At 43.2% G+C, this 19540-nt stretch overlaps 1 protein-coding gene across 2 annotated transcripts; it reads left to right on the top strand.

Annotated features, from left to right (window-relative positions):
- Positions 1–177: 177 nt before the first annotated feature.
- ankrd28a (ankyrin repeat domain 28a) lies at positions 178–19456 on the top strand. Of its 2 annotated transcripts, none has more exons than XM_084562661.1 (29): positions 178–595; positions 8112–8195; positions 9041–9119; positions 10279–10349; positions 10814–11014; positions 11090–11177; positions 11271–11413; positions 11550–11657; positions 11745–11849; positions 12294–12372; positions 12537–12651; positions 12899–12981; positions 13056–13119; positions 13352–13420; positions 13547–13687; positions 13785–13896; positions 14008–14034; positions 14381–14455; positions 15235–15436; positions 15581–15668; positions 15816–15933; positions 16023–16242; positions 16339–16426; positions 16508–16591; positions 16675–16823; positions 16908–16990; positions 17849–17931; positions 18013–18104; positions 18207–19456. In XM_084562661.1, exons 1-29 carry the CDS (start codon positions 569–571, stop codon positions 18503–18505), a joined length of 3177 nt encoding a protein of 1058 aa, XP_084418787.1. In that variant the 5' UTR covers positions 178–568; the 3' UTR covers positions 18506–19456. The 2 variants fall into 2 exon arrangements, with proteins under 2 accessions (XP_084418787.1, XP_084418786.1); XM_084562660.1 differs by lacking the exon at positions 178–595 and adding an exon at positions 5381–6120.
- Positions 19457–19540: the final 84 nt, after the last annotated feature.

The following is a 19540-nucleotide window of genomic DNA, read 5'->3' as shown; positions in this document are numbered from 1 at the left end:
TGGCTCAGATTCAAGTTTGGGTACTGCTATATATTTCCCCATCTGTAACTTAGTCAAATATTCTGTTTTAAAAGTTGGCATCACACTACACGAAAAGCATTTATGATTATACCATCATGTAAACAGAAAATGAATCTTAGAATGTTAATGTGATAAGATAAGATAACATTAATATTATATTAATGGGGGAGGGGGCAATCAAATCTCATGCATGGGAAATACAAATGGGAATTTGCAGTAAAGTGCATGAAGCTACACGTAAGTTTAAATGTTAATGAAAATATCGGAAACTTAGGGACTTCTGTTGATTTCTGATGACTGGACTAATCGCTCCAGCCAGTCACTCAGTCTTGATGACTGCACTTTGTTCACTATCGTGTTTCGGTCCCTTTTTTCCCATTCTGTCTTTTGTCTCCCGTAATGTGGTGAGTTTGTCCATGACAGGAAGAGGGGGGAAGCTGCCCTGTTTGACTCCGGAGCGTCTGCTCCCTTTCGGTTTCTTCCCCCGGTTAATTTACAGTAACCCCCGGGCGAGTTACTGCCTCCTTTTTGGGTTTACTCGGGGAATATGGCTGTGCTGAAGATACAAGACCAGGTAACGTTAGCAATTTAGCTAATAGTTAGTTAGCTAACTTTGACTGACCCCAGTTTACACGAATGCTTGAACAAACGTCGTTAACACCGTGCCACGTTCACTGTTTATTTTATTCACAGCTTAATGCAAACGGGTATTTAATGGTGACTTAAACCTGGCCGGTATATGTAAAAATAAAGGCTAGGCTAATGTTGCATCGTTCCCGTTAAGTCAACTAACATCTCATATGCTAGCCAACTAGCTAACGGTAAACAGAAAAACAGTTACCGACAGAAGCATGTTAACTTCACCTGTTGCCTTAACTTAGTTAATTAAAAGGAGTTTAATGTCATATAAGCGGTAACGCGGTCGTTTGTCGTTTTTTTCCCGGTGTTTTTGACTGTTGCTGTGTGTCGTGGTGATGGACCGATGAACACAGCTGGATGACTACGAGGTTATCCGGGTGGCTAACTCCCATACTCTGCTAATGTTAATTAGCAACTTGGACAAGTATTGGCTACATCATCACACGCAGCAGGATTATATGAACCTAAACCCAGTGACACGTATTATCTTAAAGTGGATTGCATATTTCTGAATTAACCGAGTGCAGGCCGATTTTCTGGCCAAGGTGTTCGTTTTGTCAGCTGTCTGTCTGAGCTCCCGGCACATTTTCTCAGGGCAGCTATGGGCAGTCACCTGTTGCTGGACATAAGAAAGGCTGTTAGACTGAAATAGCAGGTGGTGCTGGCTGTTAAGTCTACAGCTGTGTTCAGTACTTGGGCACTGTCCTCAGGGTCAGATCAGCTGCTGGGACCACTAGGACCGTGAGGACACTCATCAGTAGCCAAGTAGTGGGTATAATCATTGTTGTTTTAGTCAAGCAGTTCATTTTGTTTGTTGAAGGAGCTTTTGTTTTCTTGTTTTTCTAAGCGTCTGGACCTCTTTGCTAAGTGTAGCCAGTCCCGTAGAGTCCACATGCTATAAATACATTTTAAAAGCTAACAAAACATTTATTATACATGCATTCTAATGTCCTGCAAAAGTGTTTCTCTTGTTTAGCCTAGCCCGCTGACTAAAATGGGTTTGTCATAATAATAGAAATATGTGTCGGTACAACACAAATGCAATTCAACATTCAAAGAGTTTACAACTCGTATAAATACAATTCAATCGCACTACAGACCACAGCCTCCCAAAATGAAAACACAGTTGAATCAACAGCTCTCAGTTATTTTAAACAAACGCTGAACACCAAACGTTCATGAAGATAAGATATAAAGCAGGACCGGTGTATGAGAACGCATTTGTTTTCACCAGTGTACATAATGAATAGGCAAGTCAGTATCTATCTGTTTATCTAAATGTGTGTTACATGATATTTAAATTCTATTCTTCTTTTTTTCTTCATCATTAAACTGAGAGAAATTGTCCTTTAACTTTTAATCAGAAAAGAAAACAACACAGCATTTAAAGCTACTTTAAGCTACCGATAACTGGTGTTTTTTTTTTTTTACATTCTACACGCCACATTCCTTATCTGTAATTCACATTAATGGGATGATTAGAGGAAAACCATGTTTAAAAGTCATGTTATGTGTTGATTCTGAATCGGCTAAAATGTGTATAATAAAATGGAGCTTTGTAGCTCTGTAGAGTTTGATATAAACATAAAAATTACATACAAAGTGGGTCAGCGATTGTCCTGCTCCGTGGCCTGTCCTGGACTGACCAGTCTTCTGGGCAGTCGGCCGGCACGCAACAAACGGAAGAGTGTGTGCGATTAGATCCCCCTCTCTGTTCATTGTTTTCTGCACCGCTTGCTGACAGAGAAATGGACAAAGGGACAAAAATAGTCACTCTTACAGGGCCCATCTGGAGACAGGAATCAGTGTCAGTTTTGGCAGTGGCTTGTGTTTGTCCTCTAGAGGGCGTCATGTTGCTTAGGAACATGCCCCAGTGTCTTAACCACGATATGCGGTCCTAAGGAGAGAAATGACAGTCAGTCAGGAGCATAGATGCAGAATATTGGATTGTAATTCCTTATGTGTTTACTTGTCTTGGACCTCACAGATGTTTCTAGGTCCATGTATCAGACTGATGGCCAAAGAGGATCTTAGCGTCATGTTGCTCCTCATTTGTTTGTGCACTAGTGAAATGTTCCCAGTACATATAGCAACATTGCTTTAAGTTCCCGTTGTTTTTAAGGTCAAGCTTACCCATTAAAAGTGTAATCAGTCATTCCTGAGAAACAAAATAAACACAACCAGTCAGCTTAGCAAACTGCCTGTGCAGTTGCTGCTGCAAAAACTAACATGAAATAGAGGAAGAGACAGCACACTGGTGCTGGACAGCGACACTCACACAACTCTCCCAATACTACCGTAACAACAGCGTATCTTGGTTCTGTCAAGCAGAAATAGAGCAACACCTGCATCCGTCTTCATGCTTTTCTTCACTGGTAGAAAACCTCCCAGATCTAAACGAGACTCATAGACCTTGTGTGATCATAGCCCTTGTATTTCAGTTCAGATTTGTCTTACATTTGTCTCTTGGGCTGTTTCACAGCCTTCTGTCTGTTGTGGAGGGTGTCAGGTTTACTGTTTCTCTTCTGCTAAGGATTGGTCTTCCTGTTCTCCCATTCCCTTGTCCTGTGCATGAGCATGAACTTCCCAAATTGTTGGTTGGTTGGAGTGGTGTTTTACTTGTTTTTTCCTCCCCATTTACAGATCTAGGGTTGTGTTATTTACTGTGTTGGACTGGAACAGCTGACTCTACCTTTAAATGTGTCATTGATACTGTGGCTGTGCAGGTAGGCAGAGCTGATGTTCCAGTTCACATTTGAAGCACAAACTGCCAAGCCACCGAAATCATTTTAAAATGGAAAATATACCAATTAGAAATGTCAACTAACTAACACTAACTATAAATTATAATGAACACACATTGACAGGAATAAAATAGAATGTATATTTTGGTCCATTAGAAGTTATATCACTGTGGGTTTCATTCAGTTAGAGCTCATCATAGTGTGCATACCGTACATGTAGTGTCACAGCACGAAAGCTTTTATACAGATTGCCCTCTGTTGATCTTTAAAAGCCTGGAAATCCCTTGATGTCAGCATCTTCACTGCCCCGTGCACATCCACCCGCCGGCACTTGCTAGCCTTTGTGTATCTGTACTGGGATTACATTACACACAGTGCATCCTGTCGAAGGGTCAGAGCAGAGGTCAGTGCAAGCCTGCATACTTTCACTCACACAGGCGCACTGTCGCTCCGGGTCTTTTATAGGTTAGTGAGTAGGTTATATTGAAACTGTGCTTGTGAAAATATTGTCACGGGCATACTCTTGTGGTTGTGGTGAAATATGGTTCACCTTCTGGGTGTTTTTTTTGTGGGTTTTTTTTTCCCAGCTCAGTTTAGCTTTGTTGTTGGGTCTAGATAATATCTTAGACAGGAATACAGGTTACAACAAATCTGCTTCTTAAATATCTTCGGGCTGTGCTGTGAAGATTATCCCCAGTGATAGGAACTAAAACAAGACAAGACAAAACATTCATTGTTTATTTATATACTTCCCCAGCATAATTATTTGTTTATGCAAATTTGTAATGCCAACTGAACTACTGTAGGATTAGAAACATTGTAGGCTGTGTTTCCTATTAAGTTTCTAAATGGTAAGGCCATTAGACTCCAAACGTAGGTTCCATCCAACTGAATCTCGCTCTCTCTCATTCGCCCTCCCTTAGTCCATCCCTCCCTCTGAGTTAATGGGGTTGTGTGGCTTGGCAAGATTGCTCTTTTTAGGATCTGTGTTGAATGTGAAGGAGATTGGGACACACACACACAGACATGCACGCACAGACTGGTCTTGTTAGCTACCCTCGCGCTCTCTAACAAAGCCAGTTTGTTCCAGTTTTATAATGAGGAGATGGGGACTTTTGAAGCTATGCCACCGATACACCAAAGAGGATACTGGAGCACACATACATGTACACACACACACACTAATGTGGTATTCAGTTTCTGTTATTCTCTCACATTCGGAAAGGAAAGGGCACCCATTTAGCACCAACTTTATGAACATGCAGACCTCTTAAATCTTATTTAACAACTTCTAAAAACAGCACCACATTGTGGTACACATGTTTTTGTTTTTAGCATGCTATGTTGGATACAGCTTTTTAGGCACCTCAGACTTTTGACAAAACATAAGTTTTAGTGCTTCACATGATTACTTATTGATAGATAGATAGATAGATCTGTCTATCTATCTATCAATAACAAACACTAGAGCTTTGTTGGATAAGCACTACATTCCATAAAACAGAAATGGTCACATGATACAGTTGTAAACTTTCGGATATCAAGACAGTGTTGAAGCTCAAAACAAACAACCCGACATTGGGTGCTGAAGGTAGTAGAATATTCAAAAAAGAAGAATAGGTAAAGTTGCTCCTCTTTCTCTACTTCAAAACCATCATCACACTTCCTATTTGGTTATTACACTTAAAGTGTGGTAGCACTCCCTCACTTCTTTTTATTTTCTCTGCCAGCTGTCCTTTGTCAATTTGAAACCATCGCTGTCCTCTGCTCTCTTTCTGTTTCTGTCTGAATGTGCTTTGGTCAATTCATCTTCAGTTTTCTTTGTGCTGTAGTGCTCTTGGTACCTGCCTACTATTATTCTTTCTTTCCCCACTTCCATCCATACACCCCCCTTCCTTTCATTTTCTCTCTCTCTCTGTCTCTCTCTGTCTCTCTCTCTCTCTGTCTCGTTCCCTCCCCGCCCCCTCCCTCCCTGTCTCTTTTGAAAGAGCTGGCTTCAGCAGTCTGCCTGAAATGAGCGATGCATACTCACATATGCATTTGGTGCTATGGCCCCCGTCTGCGCTAATCACAGGGTCTGTGTGCGCGTGTGCGTCCATCAAATGCGCGCGTGTGTGTTACTGGCTGCAGCTCAGCAGTGAGGATATGTAGCTTCCTGTGTGCTGCTGGGCAGCACAGGCTCTTTCTGCCGCATGCCTCTTACCGCCACCATTACGCAGAGGAATTCCCTGCCGTCTCCGCTACTGCTGCTCACAGATAGTGTGAGTGTGTGTTGAAGAGAAAGAGAGAGAGAGAGAGAAGAGAGAGGAGGAGAAGAGACATGCAGAAAAGCGACACAGACAGATAGAAGACCGAGCTGGATTTCCCATTGGATTTTACATGAAGATGTGCGCTGTTTGTTTACGAGGAAAACTCCACGTTTATGGGATTTATTGGTGACCTTTGTGCTCCTGGATTGTGCACATATGTAAGAAGGAACACTGTGTATTAATGTGTGTGAGTGAGTGAGAGCGTGTGTGTGTGTGTGAGTGATCGCGCGGTGCGCGAGTGTTTGTTCCCGATGCGGTCAGAGCGGGCTAGCCGTGTGTGTATTGTGGTGCTGGAGGAGGTAGAAGAGGATGAACCTTCTTCTTCATCCCCACCTCCTCTGCTCAAATCATCCCCAGACCGCAGATCCAATCATGCCTCTCGAAGGGCTGCCGCTCAGGACGACAAGGTGAGATGGGCCCTTCTGCTCGGTTCATCGTTGATCAAATTTGAGTTTGCTGAGTCTGTGTTTCGGTGCAGGTTTATCCATGTTCATGGAGTATGCTGACCGCTGCGCGTCTCATACCTAGCTTTGAAGTTTAAACCTGTGCTGAAGTATATACTCTCAAGTTCCATTGTATAAAAAGACAATACTCTGCCAACACATGTTATCTGATGCTAAGTATACCCCTCTTGCTATATGAGATGACTACTGGTTTGTACAGATAATTAGCTAAGCCTGGTCCAGTGTTGGACCTTTAAAAGGTAATCCTTCTGTTGAAACACAGTAATAGGTCTCTTCATATTATGAAAGCTGCCCTTTGAAGTATCGCAGAGTAGATGTGCCAGCTGCGATGACAGCGTTTGTGCTCATGTTGCGTGTTTACCTTCAACAATATCTGACATTGTTTCAGTGGCCATCAGTGTAACAGGGATGAGACAGACGCCGACATGCTGGTCAGGCCCACTTATTTTTAGTTGGGTCGAAATGAGAGAGGCTTAGGGAAAATAGAGTGGCTGAGAATATGGTGCAGGTTGACATCATAGTGCTTTGCATAGTTCCACTCATATCGTACTAAATATATATATACATATACTGAATGGCATAGCTAGAATCGCACATCAACTTGGCAGGCCTCTCTTGTGAAAAGGTCTGTATGTGAAACAGTTTTATCAATGAGACAGACATGGTGCTTCAGTAGACGTATACATGCAATAGGTGGCAGAAGAGCAAACAGCAGCTTTATGTAATTTAGCTTTGAAATATGAAATCTCTCGAGGTTTTCTCTGAAATCAGTCTCATCTTGTGATTATTTATGTTTTCAATCATGCTGTTGTTCCCCAGATAAAAGCCTTTATTTAGTAATGGAATAAAGAGAAGAGAATTACACATGATCGAACTTCTTTGTTTCTCAAGTAGTAATTTATAATCAAGGTCACGGGAACTAGCACGTCAGGGTACTGCAGTTTTTTTTGTCCAGCAGCATACTGTATTGTAATACCAAATATAAGCTCTCTAACAAAAATGCAGTGTCATGTGAAAATGACGTGTTTTTAGGCTGATGTTGGGAAAAAATACAAAGTGCAAGTCAAGGTTCTTCTGTGGTAGATTAATTACTTTCACTTTGATTCTTACCAGCGTTCAGGGTTATATTTGTTATGCAAGACACAAGGGTCACAAACACAAACAGACATACTGTACTACAGATAAGAAAACATCACAGCAAAACTATATTTTGAACCTTGCATTTAGAATTTAATTGTTAGCTTAAAATGGTAACCTGTAATTTAAACGGGAGCATGGTTTTCTGTTTCCCATCGATACCTCTTAAAGGTTTATTATGACGGCAGTGCAACAGCTTTTGCAAATCCCTCTCAGTATCAGGCAGCACCATGCTCACATCCCAACTGTTTACATTTATGCAAACGTGCATAGATGAAGCTGCGGTGAGAAATGTTGTGTGTGTGCGTGTTGCCCTCGCTCAGTTGCAGCTGCCATCGTCTGAAGAAGTTGGTGAGCTGTTCCCACGGCCGTGCGCACCTTGTATAACACGTTCAACTTGTTCTAGTGTTTATGAGAGTCCCTATTCATAGGTAGTTTTATTGTTTCTTTCATTTTCATTATAATTTTTTTTCACTGCCTTCTTCCATCAGTCAGTTGTTCCCACACTACGTGGCAAGAGAGCACAGCTCACAGACCGCCTCACACATTTACTTAGCAGTGTATGTTCACATGCTGAATGCTGTAAACAAATAGGCGATATAAAGCCAGTTGTGACCTATGTCAGTCTCCCTGTCCCAGGATTATACTGTCTGCGTGTCTAAGCACAGAGTATTTGTAACTCTCATAAACCTCACTGATAATATAGTTGTCAGCATAGAAAATTACCACCATGAGAATTTTAAGATCTAGTGCTGCACATCAACATTTTCTCCTCTTTTTATTTTTCGTCTCTGAAGCCATCTCTGTTAAGAGCCATCTTCAACGTGGACCCAGATGAAGTTCGCTCGCTCATATTCAAGAAGGAGGATGTCAACATTCAGGTAAGTCACGCACTTGTTGTTTCAGGATGATTGGCTTTGGCTCCTGGAAGAAGATCTCACACGTACAAAACTGCTTGCGTGATTGCTAGATTGCTGATTTCCTTCTGGCTGCGATGGAGTGTTGTTGCATCCCTGCGCGTTTGTCACTGTGACTTCACACACACGACGTGGCATATAAACAACAGCCAGGAGAGCAGCAGTCAGGCGGCAGGCTACAGTTGATCTGGGTTTTTATTGATCGATTGACTGACTGAGTGCACCTTCTGGCAGCTTCCTACATTCCCCATGTTATGTAGCTGTCAACCAGACGGGACACATAATGCTCTATCCTTTCAGATATTTAAGATCATAACCTTCACCTGACCTCTCCTTTTTGCTCCCTCTGCTTTCACTGCGTGCCCCTAGTTTTCTGAACATATTTCCGTTTATATACCCCATGTTGTTCTATTTTCTGTTTTTCATCCTGTGGGTCTATAGTGCTGGGGTCATCACATTGAGTAACCCTGGTGTCAGCAACCCTGGCCCGGGCCTATTGCAGTCACGTGACGTTTGTTTATAGCTCCACTCCGCTGATTGCTCTCCACTGCACTGTGCGAGACAGAGATGTGGGGGTGAAGCACTGGGGTGTGTTGAAGTGATGGAGTGAAGTGAAGAATAAGAGTGAACAGACGATTAACATTTTTCTCCTTGTGGCTTTAGTCTCATGTTCCCTGTGGTCTGCAACACTATAAGGTTTATAGATTTTGTTTTGTCATGTGACATGTTTACACGCTCAGTACGTGTGTCTGTATGACCAAATAAATGTCCGTGCTTACATCTGTGTTTGTTTTGTAACGTCCTCCCAGGACAATGAGAAGCGGACGCCGCTGCACGCTGCGGCCTACTTGGGCGACGCTGAGATCATTGAACTTCTCATCCTCTCAGGTAAACGCTACAAACCAGCTCTGGTAGCCACAATCTAGTATCTGTCAACCTGTTGTATCAATTGAGCTTGAGAGCTTACTCATCCATATATACTCCCTGTCAACAACCAGTCCTGATTCTTTCTTACATACCTCTCCTATTACCTTGGTCTATTTTGATGTAAGAATTATATGCCTCTGCCAAAAATATAATTCATAAAACAATTCACACTAACATCTAATAATAGTTCATTCTCTTCTTGGATGTTTAAGTGAAGATTTCATGTTTCATACTGGAACATACAGTGCATGTCAACAGCATGATAATTCCCATTTCAGCAAAAAATTCACTTGATACCTTGCGTTAAATTCCTTCCAAAGTCTTTACAACGTATATATTATAGATGCAGCTCAACTAGTTGGAGGCGTACAGGCATGAGGTTCATTCTTAAATTTGATCTGCCTTAGTTGATGAGGATCTGTGTCAAAAACATTCTTGAGACCTGAAACTTAAATGTAAACAAGATACAAGAACAAGGTGTTTCTTTCCTCACTCCCCAGAAACAAAACACATGTTTTTGAGTTTCAATGCCAAATCAGTTTAAATTAGGGCAATGTTTCTTGTGTCCTTGTAACTTACCTTTGCCCCTTTAAATATGTGCCTATTTTCCTAAACTCTTTAAAGGGCCAGCCTGTTTCTCATCTTTCCTTTCCTCCCTGTTGCTCCCTGTTTCGTTCAGTAGTTACTGTGTCATGTTCACTGCTCAGTGGCTATTTGCTTATGACTGGTGGCCTTTCTTGTGATTCTTCATCTGATACTGGTATTTTTTGGCCTCCTCTGAAGTAAACACATCAGGAGAAGGGGTATACACTAGCGTAGCCCATGATCAGAGTTGAATGTGTGTGTGTGTGCATTCAGTGTTTCTCAATAGGTTGAAGAGCGAGCAACAGGTGCAGCTTCAGGGCTATTTTAACCCCTGAGCTGTGCCAACTAGGATCATGGGAGTTTTATGTCTTCCATTCGATGTTGGCTCATCCCTCTTCCCATATGTTACGTAAAAGAAATTTTTAAACCAAAATTGCCCTTTAGCTCAGTTAGGTTGTCCCGGTCCTTGACCATGTTTGACTTTACGGTGTCTGCCTTTGTTGACATATCTCTCAATCTCCTTCTCTCATTCGAGGAGCCCGAGTTAATGCCAAAGACAACAAATGGTTGACTCCTCTTCACCGAGCTGTGGCTTCTTGTAGTGAGGTAACACATTACACAATCACACAAGCTTGTATGTACTTTGATTACTCTGCTGCAGCTCAACTGCTACAAGCAGTAAAGTGAGACGACTCTCACTTTTAAGTTGTCATAGCTTTTCATAGAATGGACAACTCCTCTCAGAGTCCAATATTGATGGCTCATAAAGCGCACATACCAGGAAAAAGATACTGGAAAGAGTTGGGGGAAATGATTGCGGTTATGATTAGATTGACAGATTTCTACAAACTGGTACTGTGCAATATTCCCAAAGTAACACAGCACTTGTGTTGTTTCAGCCTCTCTGTGCTATTTCCAGTATGAAACACTCCTAATAATAGCAAAGAATTTTTCTAAACGCCCACAGAGCCACCTGCACACACTGGCATGTACTTTATTAGACAACTGAGACACGTTACCGAATCGACCCTCTGTCTGCTCAATCTGACTCATGCTCGCTCTGTATTCAGGATGCAGTGGCGGTGTTGCTAAAGCACAGTGCAGATGTGAACGCTCGGGACAAGAACTGGCAGACGCCGCTCCATGTAGCAGCTAGCAACAAGGCAGTGCGCTGTGCCGAGGCTTTGGTCCCGCTGCTAAGCAACGTCAACGTGTCTGACAGGGCAGGACGCACTGCCCTGCACCACGCTGCCTTCAGTGGACATGTGGAGGTTGGTCTCTTTAATCTTGTATATAAATACGAGAAACATACATCAGTGCCCATTTAATTTGATTTTACGTGTCAGATGGTGAAGTTGCTGCTGTCCAGAGGAGCCAACATTAATGCATTTGACAAGAAGGACAGGAGAGCTATCCACTGGGCAGCCTACATGGGTAAGATATGGTTGAAATAGTCATTTAAATAAATGTGTCAAAGTGACTCATCCGTAATGACTGTATTTCTCCTTCTCAACCTTTTTCTAACAGGTCACCTGGAGGTAGTGAAGTTATTGGTGGCCAGTGGAGCTGAGGTCGACTGTAAGGACAAGAAGGCCTATACACCACTCCACGCAGCCGCCTCCAGCGGCATGAGCAGCACAGTGCACTACCTGCTGGGTCTGGGTGTCCATGTCAGTACACTCTCATACACTTACTGTCTCCTTAAATGTCCTTAAAATGTGTTTAATGTCATAATCTGTAAATACACAAGTGATTTTAAATGTTCCTGGAAAACCCATTCATAAACACGGATTGTTGTCTGCATAGGTGAACGAGTTGAATGCCTATGGCAACACACCACTCCATTTAGCCTGTTACAATGGACAGGATGTGGTGGTCGGTGAGCTCATCGAGGCAGGGGCCAACGTTAACCAGGTTTGTGTGCGGATCAGTCTGTGTTGGACAGTGTGTGTGTGTGGTAACCGTGCGTATTTAACGGTGTTATTTGCTGCCTTGTTTCAGGTGAACGAGAGGGGTTTCTCCGCTCTCCACTTTGCTTCCTCGTCACGCCAGGGGGCGCTGTGCCAGGAGCTGCTGTTGGCCAATGGTGCACACATCAACTTGCAGGTGTGTCCATAAACTTCAATACAAACACTGAAACCCTCAGATTTTGCTGAGGAGCTAAGGTTAGATCACATTCAACATACATGCCCATAGCTCTTAGCATTATGTGTCCTAGTATCTAGCAGAGAGCTGAAAAGACTGTGTTGTTAACACTTTGGTAGCAGTGATGGAAACTGATATTGGGTCCCCACAGCCTCAAGATGCAAGGCCATATGGAGGATGGAGGGGGAGGGATGACTCCCTGAGGCAGCAAGCTGCTCAGGGATTATGTGTGTGGGTGTATGTGTGGTCCACAAGGGGATTTAAGAAAGCTAGTGTTCAGTCTAAGTTTCTAAAATGTGATGCGCTGCCTACACAGATGCAGTTTACAGGTACTGCAGCATTAAAATGTAAACCTAAAAACCTTCTTTTTCTGTCTTTCCCCTGTCTCTCTATGCATTTGTCCAGAGTAAGGATGGTAAGACTCCCCTCCACATGGCAGCTACACATGGAAGGTTCTCCTGCTCCCAGGCCCTCATTCAAAATGGTGAGAGCCCCTGCTGTGTGCTGTCTGTTTCATGCATAGTTTCAAATTAGTTTGGATATCAGAGTAGCAGTCGCCAATGTGGCGTGTACTGTATGTTGCGTAATCAGCTTTGCGTCTGTTAAAGCCGTTTAACATACATATTTATTTTATTTATGTGCGTGCAGGAGCTGAGATTGATTGTGAAGACAAGAGCAGAAACACAGCCCTACACATCGCTGCTCGCTATGGTCATGAGCTCATCATCACAGCACTCATCAAACACGGAGCCAATGCCGCCAAGTTAGTAACTACTGACATTTAGCCATCTGTCTGTCTTCCCACTTTATATAATCTGCGCTTTAATAATGAGAAGCATGTATCAGTATTGAGCAGTTTGGTGTCTGATTTGTTACAGACAAGATAAACCATTCTTCATCTTCTTTTCATATTCTTTTTTTGTCATTAAAAAATGCTCCCACGTACTCCTGAACTCCTGACCCCCTCATGTCTTGTAATGACTTGTCTTCTCTGCGTTTCATCTTTCCAGGAGAGGCATTCATGGGATGTTCCCGCTCCACCTGGCAGCTCTCAGCGGCTTCTCAGATTGCTGCAGGAAGCTGCTGTCCTCAGGTACGTTCATGTTGAAACCATTCTTTCCATTCTAAGTTGATGTCCAAATTGATGCCGATTGCATGTTTGTGCAGGGTTCGCAGTAGACACCCCTGATGACTTTGGAAGGACCTGTCTACACGCTGCTGCAGCTGGAGGGTGATAATTCCTGCTTACTGCTTTATCATTACTTTGTTTGAGCTTCTCTCTTTCTGGTTTCTTTGTTCTGTATTTAGCACCATATGACCATTTCCCCCTTTCTTTTCGTGTTCTCTAAATCAAATTTGTGCTATAATGAACAGAAATTTATAAAAATATTTTCCAGGCAGTAAATTATCATGCTGCTCCTTGATATGTCAGGACAATAAGTCACTGTTATCTCTCCAACCAGAAACCTGGAGTGTCTGAACCTGCTGTTAAACATAGGAGCTGACTTCAACAGGAGAGACAACTTTGGAAGGTATAATGTCAGAATCAAGTTACAGGAATAGAGCTGATGTGGCTGCTTGAACCCCAGTTTTCGGAGTAGACAGCCAATCCTCACTAAAGTAAATAATGGCTGATATGGATTGTCTGACCCTCCCAGGGCTCCACTACACTATGCATCCGCGAACTGTAACTACCAGTGTGTGTTTGCCTTGGTGGGCTCTGGGGCGAGCGTCAATGAGCTGGACCAGAGAGGATGTAGCCCCATACACTACGCTGCTGCTGCTGACACTGATGGAAAGTAAGTTCTGCTCTCTGATACGTAACTATGACTTGTACAATTTGAACAAAGTGTATGAAAGAATCCGAATGCCTGAAATCTCTACCGTTTTTGTCAGATGTGTGGAGTACCTGCTGAGGAACGATGCCGATCCAGGAGTGAGAGACAAACAGGGTTACAGTGCGGTACACTATGCCTCAGCCTATGGACGCACACTCTGCCTAGAACTGGTGTGTACAGCTCCTACACTAAGGGAAAATGTTGTACATGTCTGAAAACCTAAAAAAAAAAAACACTATTGTCATGAGAGCATAAATGGTCTTTGTCTGTTCTTCTTTCAGATGGCAAGTGAGACTCCTCTTGATGTGGTAAGAAAAATATTTCAATCACAGTGTTGCACCCTGAACTTATCCATTGTTTGCTTGTATGTAGCTCTCTCTGTTGTGTTGATGTGGCTACAACTGCAAGAAACCTGTTCTTATTCGTATTTATATTACAACATTACACAGTCCACTGGTGTATGCATTTTGCAAAAAAAAAAATTTGGGATATCCTTTTGGAAAGAATTCTTGATGCCATGTGAGCTGCCTTTCATTAAATTTAGAGCACACAGAGCAGTGGAGACCATGTCTGTGCAACTTTTATGAGGCCGTGACTTATATATTGCCAACCTGGATCTGAATGAGTAATGTGCAAACCATATTTCTGTTTCAGTTAATGGAGACATCGGGAACAGACATCCTGAGTGACTCAGAGAGCCAAGCCCCAGTCAGTCCACTCCATCTGGCGGTGAGTTCTGGGATGTATCAGTGTACTTATGTCTTTCTCAAACCCAACATTTCAATGTGTGACTGTACTGCCAAGCCATCACTGATGGTGTACCATTATGGGATTAAGATCATGCCAAAATTTCGAAACAGCAAAAAAATGTTTTGGAACATTTAGCTCGGTGTATGAAAGCTTGAAAACTAAAGACAGAAGAAACGTCTTGCAAGTCTGAAACTATTTTGTAAAAGCCTACTTTTGCCTGTTTTGTAAGTCTGAAAAACACACACTCAAACTGTTTTTCAGTTTCAGATTTGTTAGATCCAGTGTAGTATTCACTTTCCTGGATTGATACCTTGCAAATAGTCGTCTGAAAACTGCTTCGCATTATGTTCATAAAAACTTGAAACTTGAGATTTGAAAGTGTGTGTGTGTGTGTAGAAACTTTGACAGATATACTGTATATATTTGCACTCGCCTTGCACTGTTCTTTTAGAGATGAATTTACAACACCCACTTTTCCAACGTGTGACGACACAGTCCTGAGCTTTAACTCTTGGGGTTTTTAACAGCATTCTGTCGTTGCTCTGTGTTATAACTCTGAGACAGATGGTTGAGGGAAAAAAAGCTGGTGGTGGGGACGTTTAAGCTAAATCTATTGTTACTCTTTAGGTGAGATTGACGGACTTTTCCACCAATGACAGAGATGCAATGGATACAGGATCTGTGCTCTCCACAAACAGCCCGTACCGTGTATTACCAACACCTTTAAATAAATCTGTCTGTGTGTGTCTTCCATCCAGGCTTACCATGGACACTGTGGAGCCTTAGAGGTGCTCTTGTCGTCCCTTTTGGACGTGGACGTCCGCAGCACAGAGGGACGGAGCCCTCTCAGTCTGGCCTGCTCCAGGGGTCATCAGGAGTGTGTCTCCCTTCTTCTGCACCACGGCGCCTCACCCATGACCTGTGATTACATACACAAAAAGACAGCCATACATGCTGCAGGTACCCATACGGGATGCTACATACACAGACACACAAATGGAGAAATCAGATGATTTCATGGAAAATTTTCTGTTTTTTGAAAAATCAAACATGCTGTTGCCTTAAAAATTAAGTCACACCCCGGCATGTGTCTGTCTGCCGTAGCTATGAATGGACACCCAGAGTGCCTGCGCCTGCTCTTGAGCAACAACGACCAACAAATTAATGTGGATGCACAAGACAGCAACGGACAGTGAGTGTGTATGTGTGTGCATAGACAAAATGACTTATGTTGGAGGCTTTTCTGTGAGAGTGTTATCCCACTTAGTTTGATGTTAACTGGTTTCAGCTGAAATGAAAAATAAACAGTCTTACTGCCATATTTGTACACCGTGTTCAGGACTCCTCTGATGCTGGCAGTGCTCAGTGGGCACACAGAGTGTGTGTACTCTCTGCTCAGTCAAGGAGCCAGTGTAGAGAATCAGGACCGCTGGGGAAGGACAGCACTACACCGAGGGGTGAGAAACCACATCTACATCTAATTATTTAATACATTATAACACAGATTTTTTTATAATTCTTAATGTTTACCAATTATTTCCCATAGGCTGTGACAGGCCAGGAGGATTGTGTGGAGGCTCTACTGCAGCGGGGGGCCAGTGTGTGCGTGAAGGACATCAGGGGCCGCTCCCCACTGCACCTGGCGTCTGCTTGCGGCCGTGTGGGTGTCCTGGGTGCCTTGCTGCAAGCCAACAGCACCTCACAAACCCAGGCACACCTCACTGACGGCCAGGGTTACACACCGCTACACTGGGCTTGCTACAACGGTACTGCAACACAACGACGACATGCTTCACAAACGTGTCGACATCTCTGTTCTGTATCTGATTCTCTCTCTCTCTACCTGTGTGCTGATTGTCCAGGGTATGATGCTTGTGTGGAGGTGTTGTTAGATCAAGATGTGTTCAGGAAGATAAAAGGCAACTCGTTCAGCCCGCTCCACTGTGCCGTGTAAGACACTGTTTACATGAATGTTTACCTGAGGAAAGATGTGTTCCAAAGGTTTCTGACAGGGTGTGTTGTGTCTTTCAGGATGAATGATAACGAGGGAGTGGCTGAGATGTTGATCGACTCCCTGGGTGCAAACATTGTCAACGCCACTGACTCCAAGGGCAGGTGAGGGGATGAAACCTGCTGTCAGTTTTGTTCATTTTTAACCAGAAGCTTGTTTTTCATTGACCGTGTTGGTTTTGATGCAGGACCCCCCTTCATGCTGCAGCTTTTTCTGACCATGTGGAGTGTGTTTCCCTTCTTCTGAGCCATGGAGCCCAGGCAAATGTTGCAGACACACATACGCACATGACGCCACTGATGATGGCAGCTCTGAACGGACAGACCAACGCTGTGGGTCAGTGTACAGTGCTTGCCCATACATAGATAAACTATTAGCCTTAGTTTCTAGCATCTGATCATCTTCAATTATGTGTTGCAGAGGTGCTGGTGAGCAGCGCCAAAGCAGATTTGGCACTGCAGGACACAAGCAGGAACACAGCTTTACATCTGGCTTGCAGCAAGGTAACGACTATTCAGAGACTGTGTTTCATGTTTACCTTGCCAGGCAGCTGGAGTCCTGTGAGATTTGTCACATGACAGTCCATCTTGCCAGGCTTCAAGCTATGCGTTTGTTGCTGATCCAATGAGGTGTGGCACTGAATCACTCAGCGTCTTGTGATGAAAGACTATAAGCTTCAGGCGATTTTTAAATGTGACCTCAGTCGCTTACAAAGATGGTGTAAGCTTCTACCAACACGCTATCTACATAACCAGCTGAACTGGCAGCTTGCTAGCTTTTCAGGGCGCCTCAGACTACAGGTTGTTGTTGTTGTCAAGACAAATGATTCAGCCGATAACCTGACAAGTACGAACCATCTGCCACATCTTTAATGTTAAAACTCCTTTGGTTTATGGAACAATTCATCCAAATAATCTTGTGATACTTTAATGAAGGCTTTCCACAAGTTGTCCTAAAAAAGAACAACAGAGACTTGGCAATTTAACAAACTTACTAGCATTAACATATGTAGGAAAATGGAAAGAAAGAACAATGAACATTATTTATCAAAAATGTCTCAAATATCAGCAAACACGCCACAACTTCTGAACTTGGGAGTTTTCAGAAATTTCCACTTAAAAGGTTGTGAATATAAGTTCATATGGACTCCTCTTGTGAGTACGATGGAGACTGTATTAGAAGGCACTACTATACTACAGCTCTATCACTATAAACAGTACTACTAGAACATATGAACAGATTAATGTCAGTTTTAAATTTAAAGTGGTTACGATGCAGCAGCTCTGCTGTGTTTATTCGAGGCATCTATGAGTTTCTTTGTGTTCATTGTCCATCACTTCGTCTCTCTCGGCTCCTGTCAGGGTCATGAGACGAGTGCCTTGTTGATTCTGGAGAAAATGAGCGACAGGAACCTCATCAACTGCACCAACGCTGCTCTCCAGACGTATGTACAGTAGTTCTCCGAAGTTGTGACCAGTGGAGCTCAGACCGGACTTATTCTAAGTGTCTCTCCCTCTGCTTGCAGACCCCTGCACGTAGCAGCCAGGAAGGGACTGACAGTGGTGGTCCAGGAGCTGCTGGGGAAAGGAGCCAGTGTGCTGGCGGTGGACGAGAACGGTCAGCATTCATCTCGCTGGTTTAGCATGTACTCACTGTTGAGATGTACTACTAGGGTGAAATATAAACGTATTATTTCTCCCACGCTCCTTTTATCCCCAGGTTACACTCCAGCTCTGGCCTGCGCTCCCAATCGTGATGTAGCCGACTGCTTGGCCCTCATCCTCAACTCCATGATGCCCACCTCACCCATGGTCACCATAGCAACTCTGCCCGCCCTCTCTCTTACTCAAACAGTCATCAACCACCACCCCACCTCCAACCACATCTCCAAAGGTGTGGCCTTTGATACTCCACCCCCGCTGAGACCTGACCATGCCTCCTACTGCAGGCCAGAGCGCCCGCTGTCCTCTGTCTCTGCGGACGATGAACTGAATGACTCGGATTCAGAGACGTACTGAGGACTATTGGACAGAACCCCACAACACTGGCAGGCTAGCCAGCCACTCAGGAGCCTTAATAGATCACTGACAAGAGACTCAGAAAGAAAAAAAAATAGGGCAGATTATTTTTAGGTGAGCCTCTTCAACTCTAAAAATAAACCAGATGCTTGTTTCCTTAAGGTGCATACCCATGTGGTAAAATATAATGAACTAAAATGTAAATGAATACACCACATTTTTTTCAGATCAGATTTCATTATCACTGTAAGGTCAGTAACCTGACCACTGGTTAGTGTCTTTTTAAATTTGAAGCAGTGTTGTTTTTCCTTTTTAAATTATACTCCTGTTAGCTGATACTTGCTGGAATGGTTTAAAGCATTTTCAAAGATTTTCCCTCGTATTTACTAGAAAAACATCTACTGGAGAAAAGCCCAAAACGGAAGGGTGAATCTTACGGGACCAGGTGATTAAGTGTTTTCCCTTCTGTACTTGAAGTTTTTATTCAGAGTTCTTCTTTGAGTGATCATAGCAGACACGGGTGACTGTCAATCAAGACCATGGGTGATGCTGCACCGAGGACGAGGAACCACTTTTCAATTCCTAGGAGAGAAAGTTGTTGAATCCTGTGTATTTATTCAAAGTGGAGAGTGAATCCTTGATTCTGACAGCAGGTGGATGTAAGACCCATTTACTGTACTGCTTCTGGAGTCAGTTGACTGACGACCTGAATGAGTGGCCCAAGGAATAGTTAACTAGCGATGCTGTAACTACTTGATGTCTGTGGTCTGTACTGGAGACAGAGGAAAGTGACTGACACTGTGTGAATGTGTGTGAATGTGTGTGTCTGTGAGAGAAAGAGGAATGCGATAATATTGCCTTTTTAGGAATATGCAACTTTCAGGCAGAGGATGAATGCTACTTGGTGCAATGTTTGTAAAGAATTAAGTAATAGATGAATAAAAATAATTGTTTTTGATTTATTTTAGTCTTTATTTGACAGGATAATGTGACTTTGAGCTTCCTCTCTTTGCCACACCACTGTTACAAAGCTGT

This window comes from Chelon labrosus (genome assembly GCF_963514085.1).
Source record: "Chelon labrosus genome assembly, chromosome: 16".
NCBI classification, from domain to species: domain Eukaryota; kingdom Metazoa; phylum Chordata; class Actinopteri; order Mugiliformes; family Mugilidae; genus Chelon; species Chelon labrosus.
This window is presented reverse-complemented; position numbering and strand designations above follow the sequence as displayed.

What these genes read in the sequence shown, in the direction of transcription:
- ankrd28a (XM_084562660.1), top strand. Translation starts at nt 5,965, where the DNA reads ATGCGGTCAGAGCGGGCTAGCCGTGTGTGTATTGTGGTGCTGGAGGAG. An exon ending in GTGCACACATCAACTTGCAG is followed by an intron (nt 11,850 to 12,293) that starts GTGTGTCCATAA and finishes GCATTTGTCCAG; the next exon opens with AGTAAGGATGGTAAGACTCC. An exon ending in GTGAGACTCCTCTTGATGTG is followed by an intron (nt 14,035 to 14,380) that starts GTAAGAAAAATA and finishes TTTCTGTTTCAG; the next exon opens with TTAATGGAGACATCGGGAAC.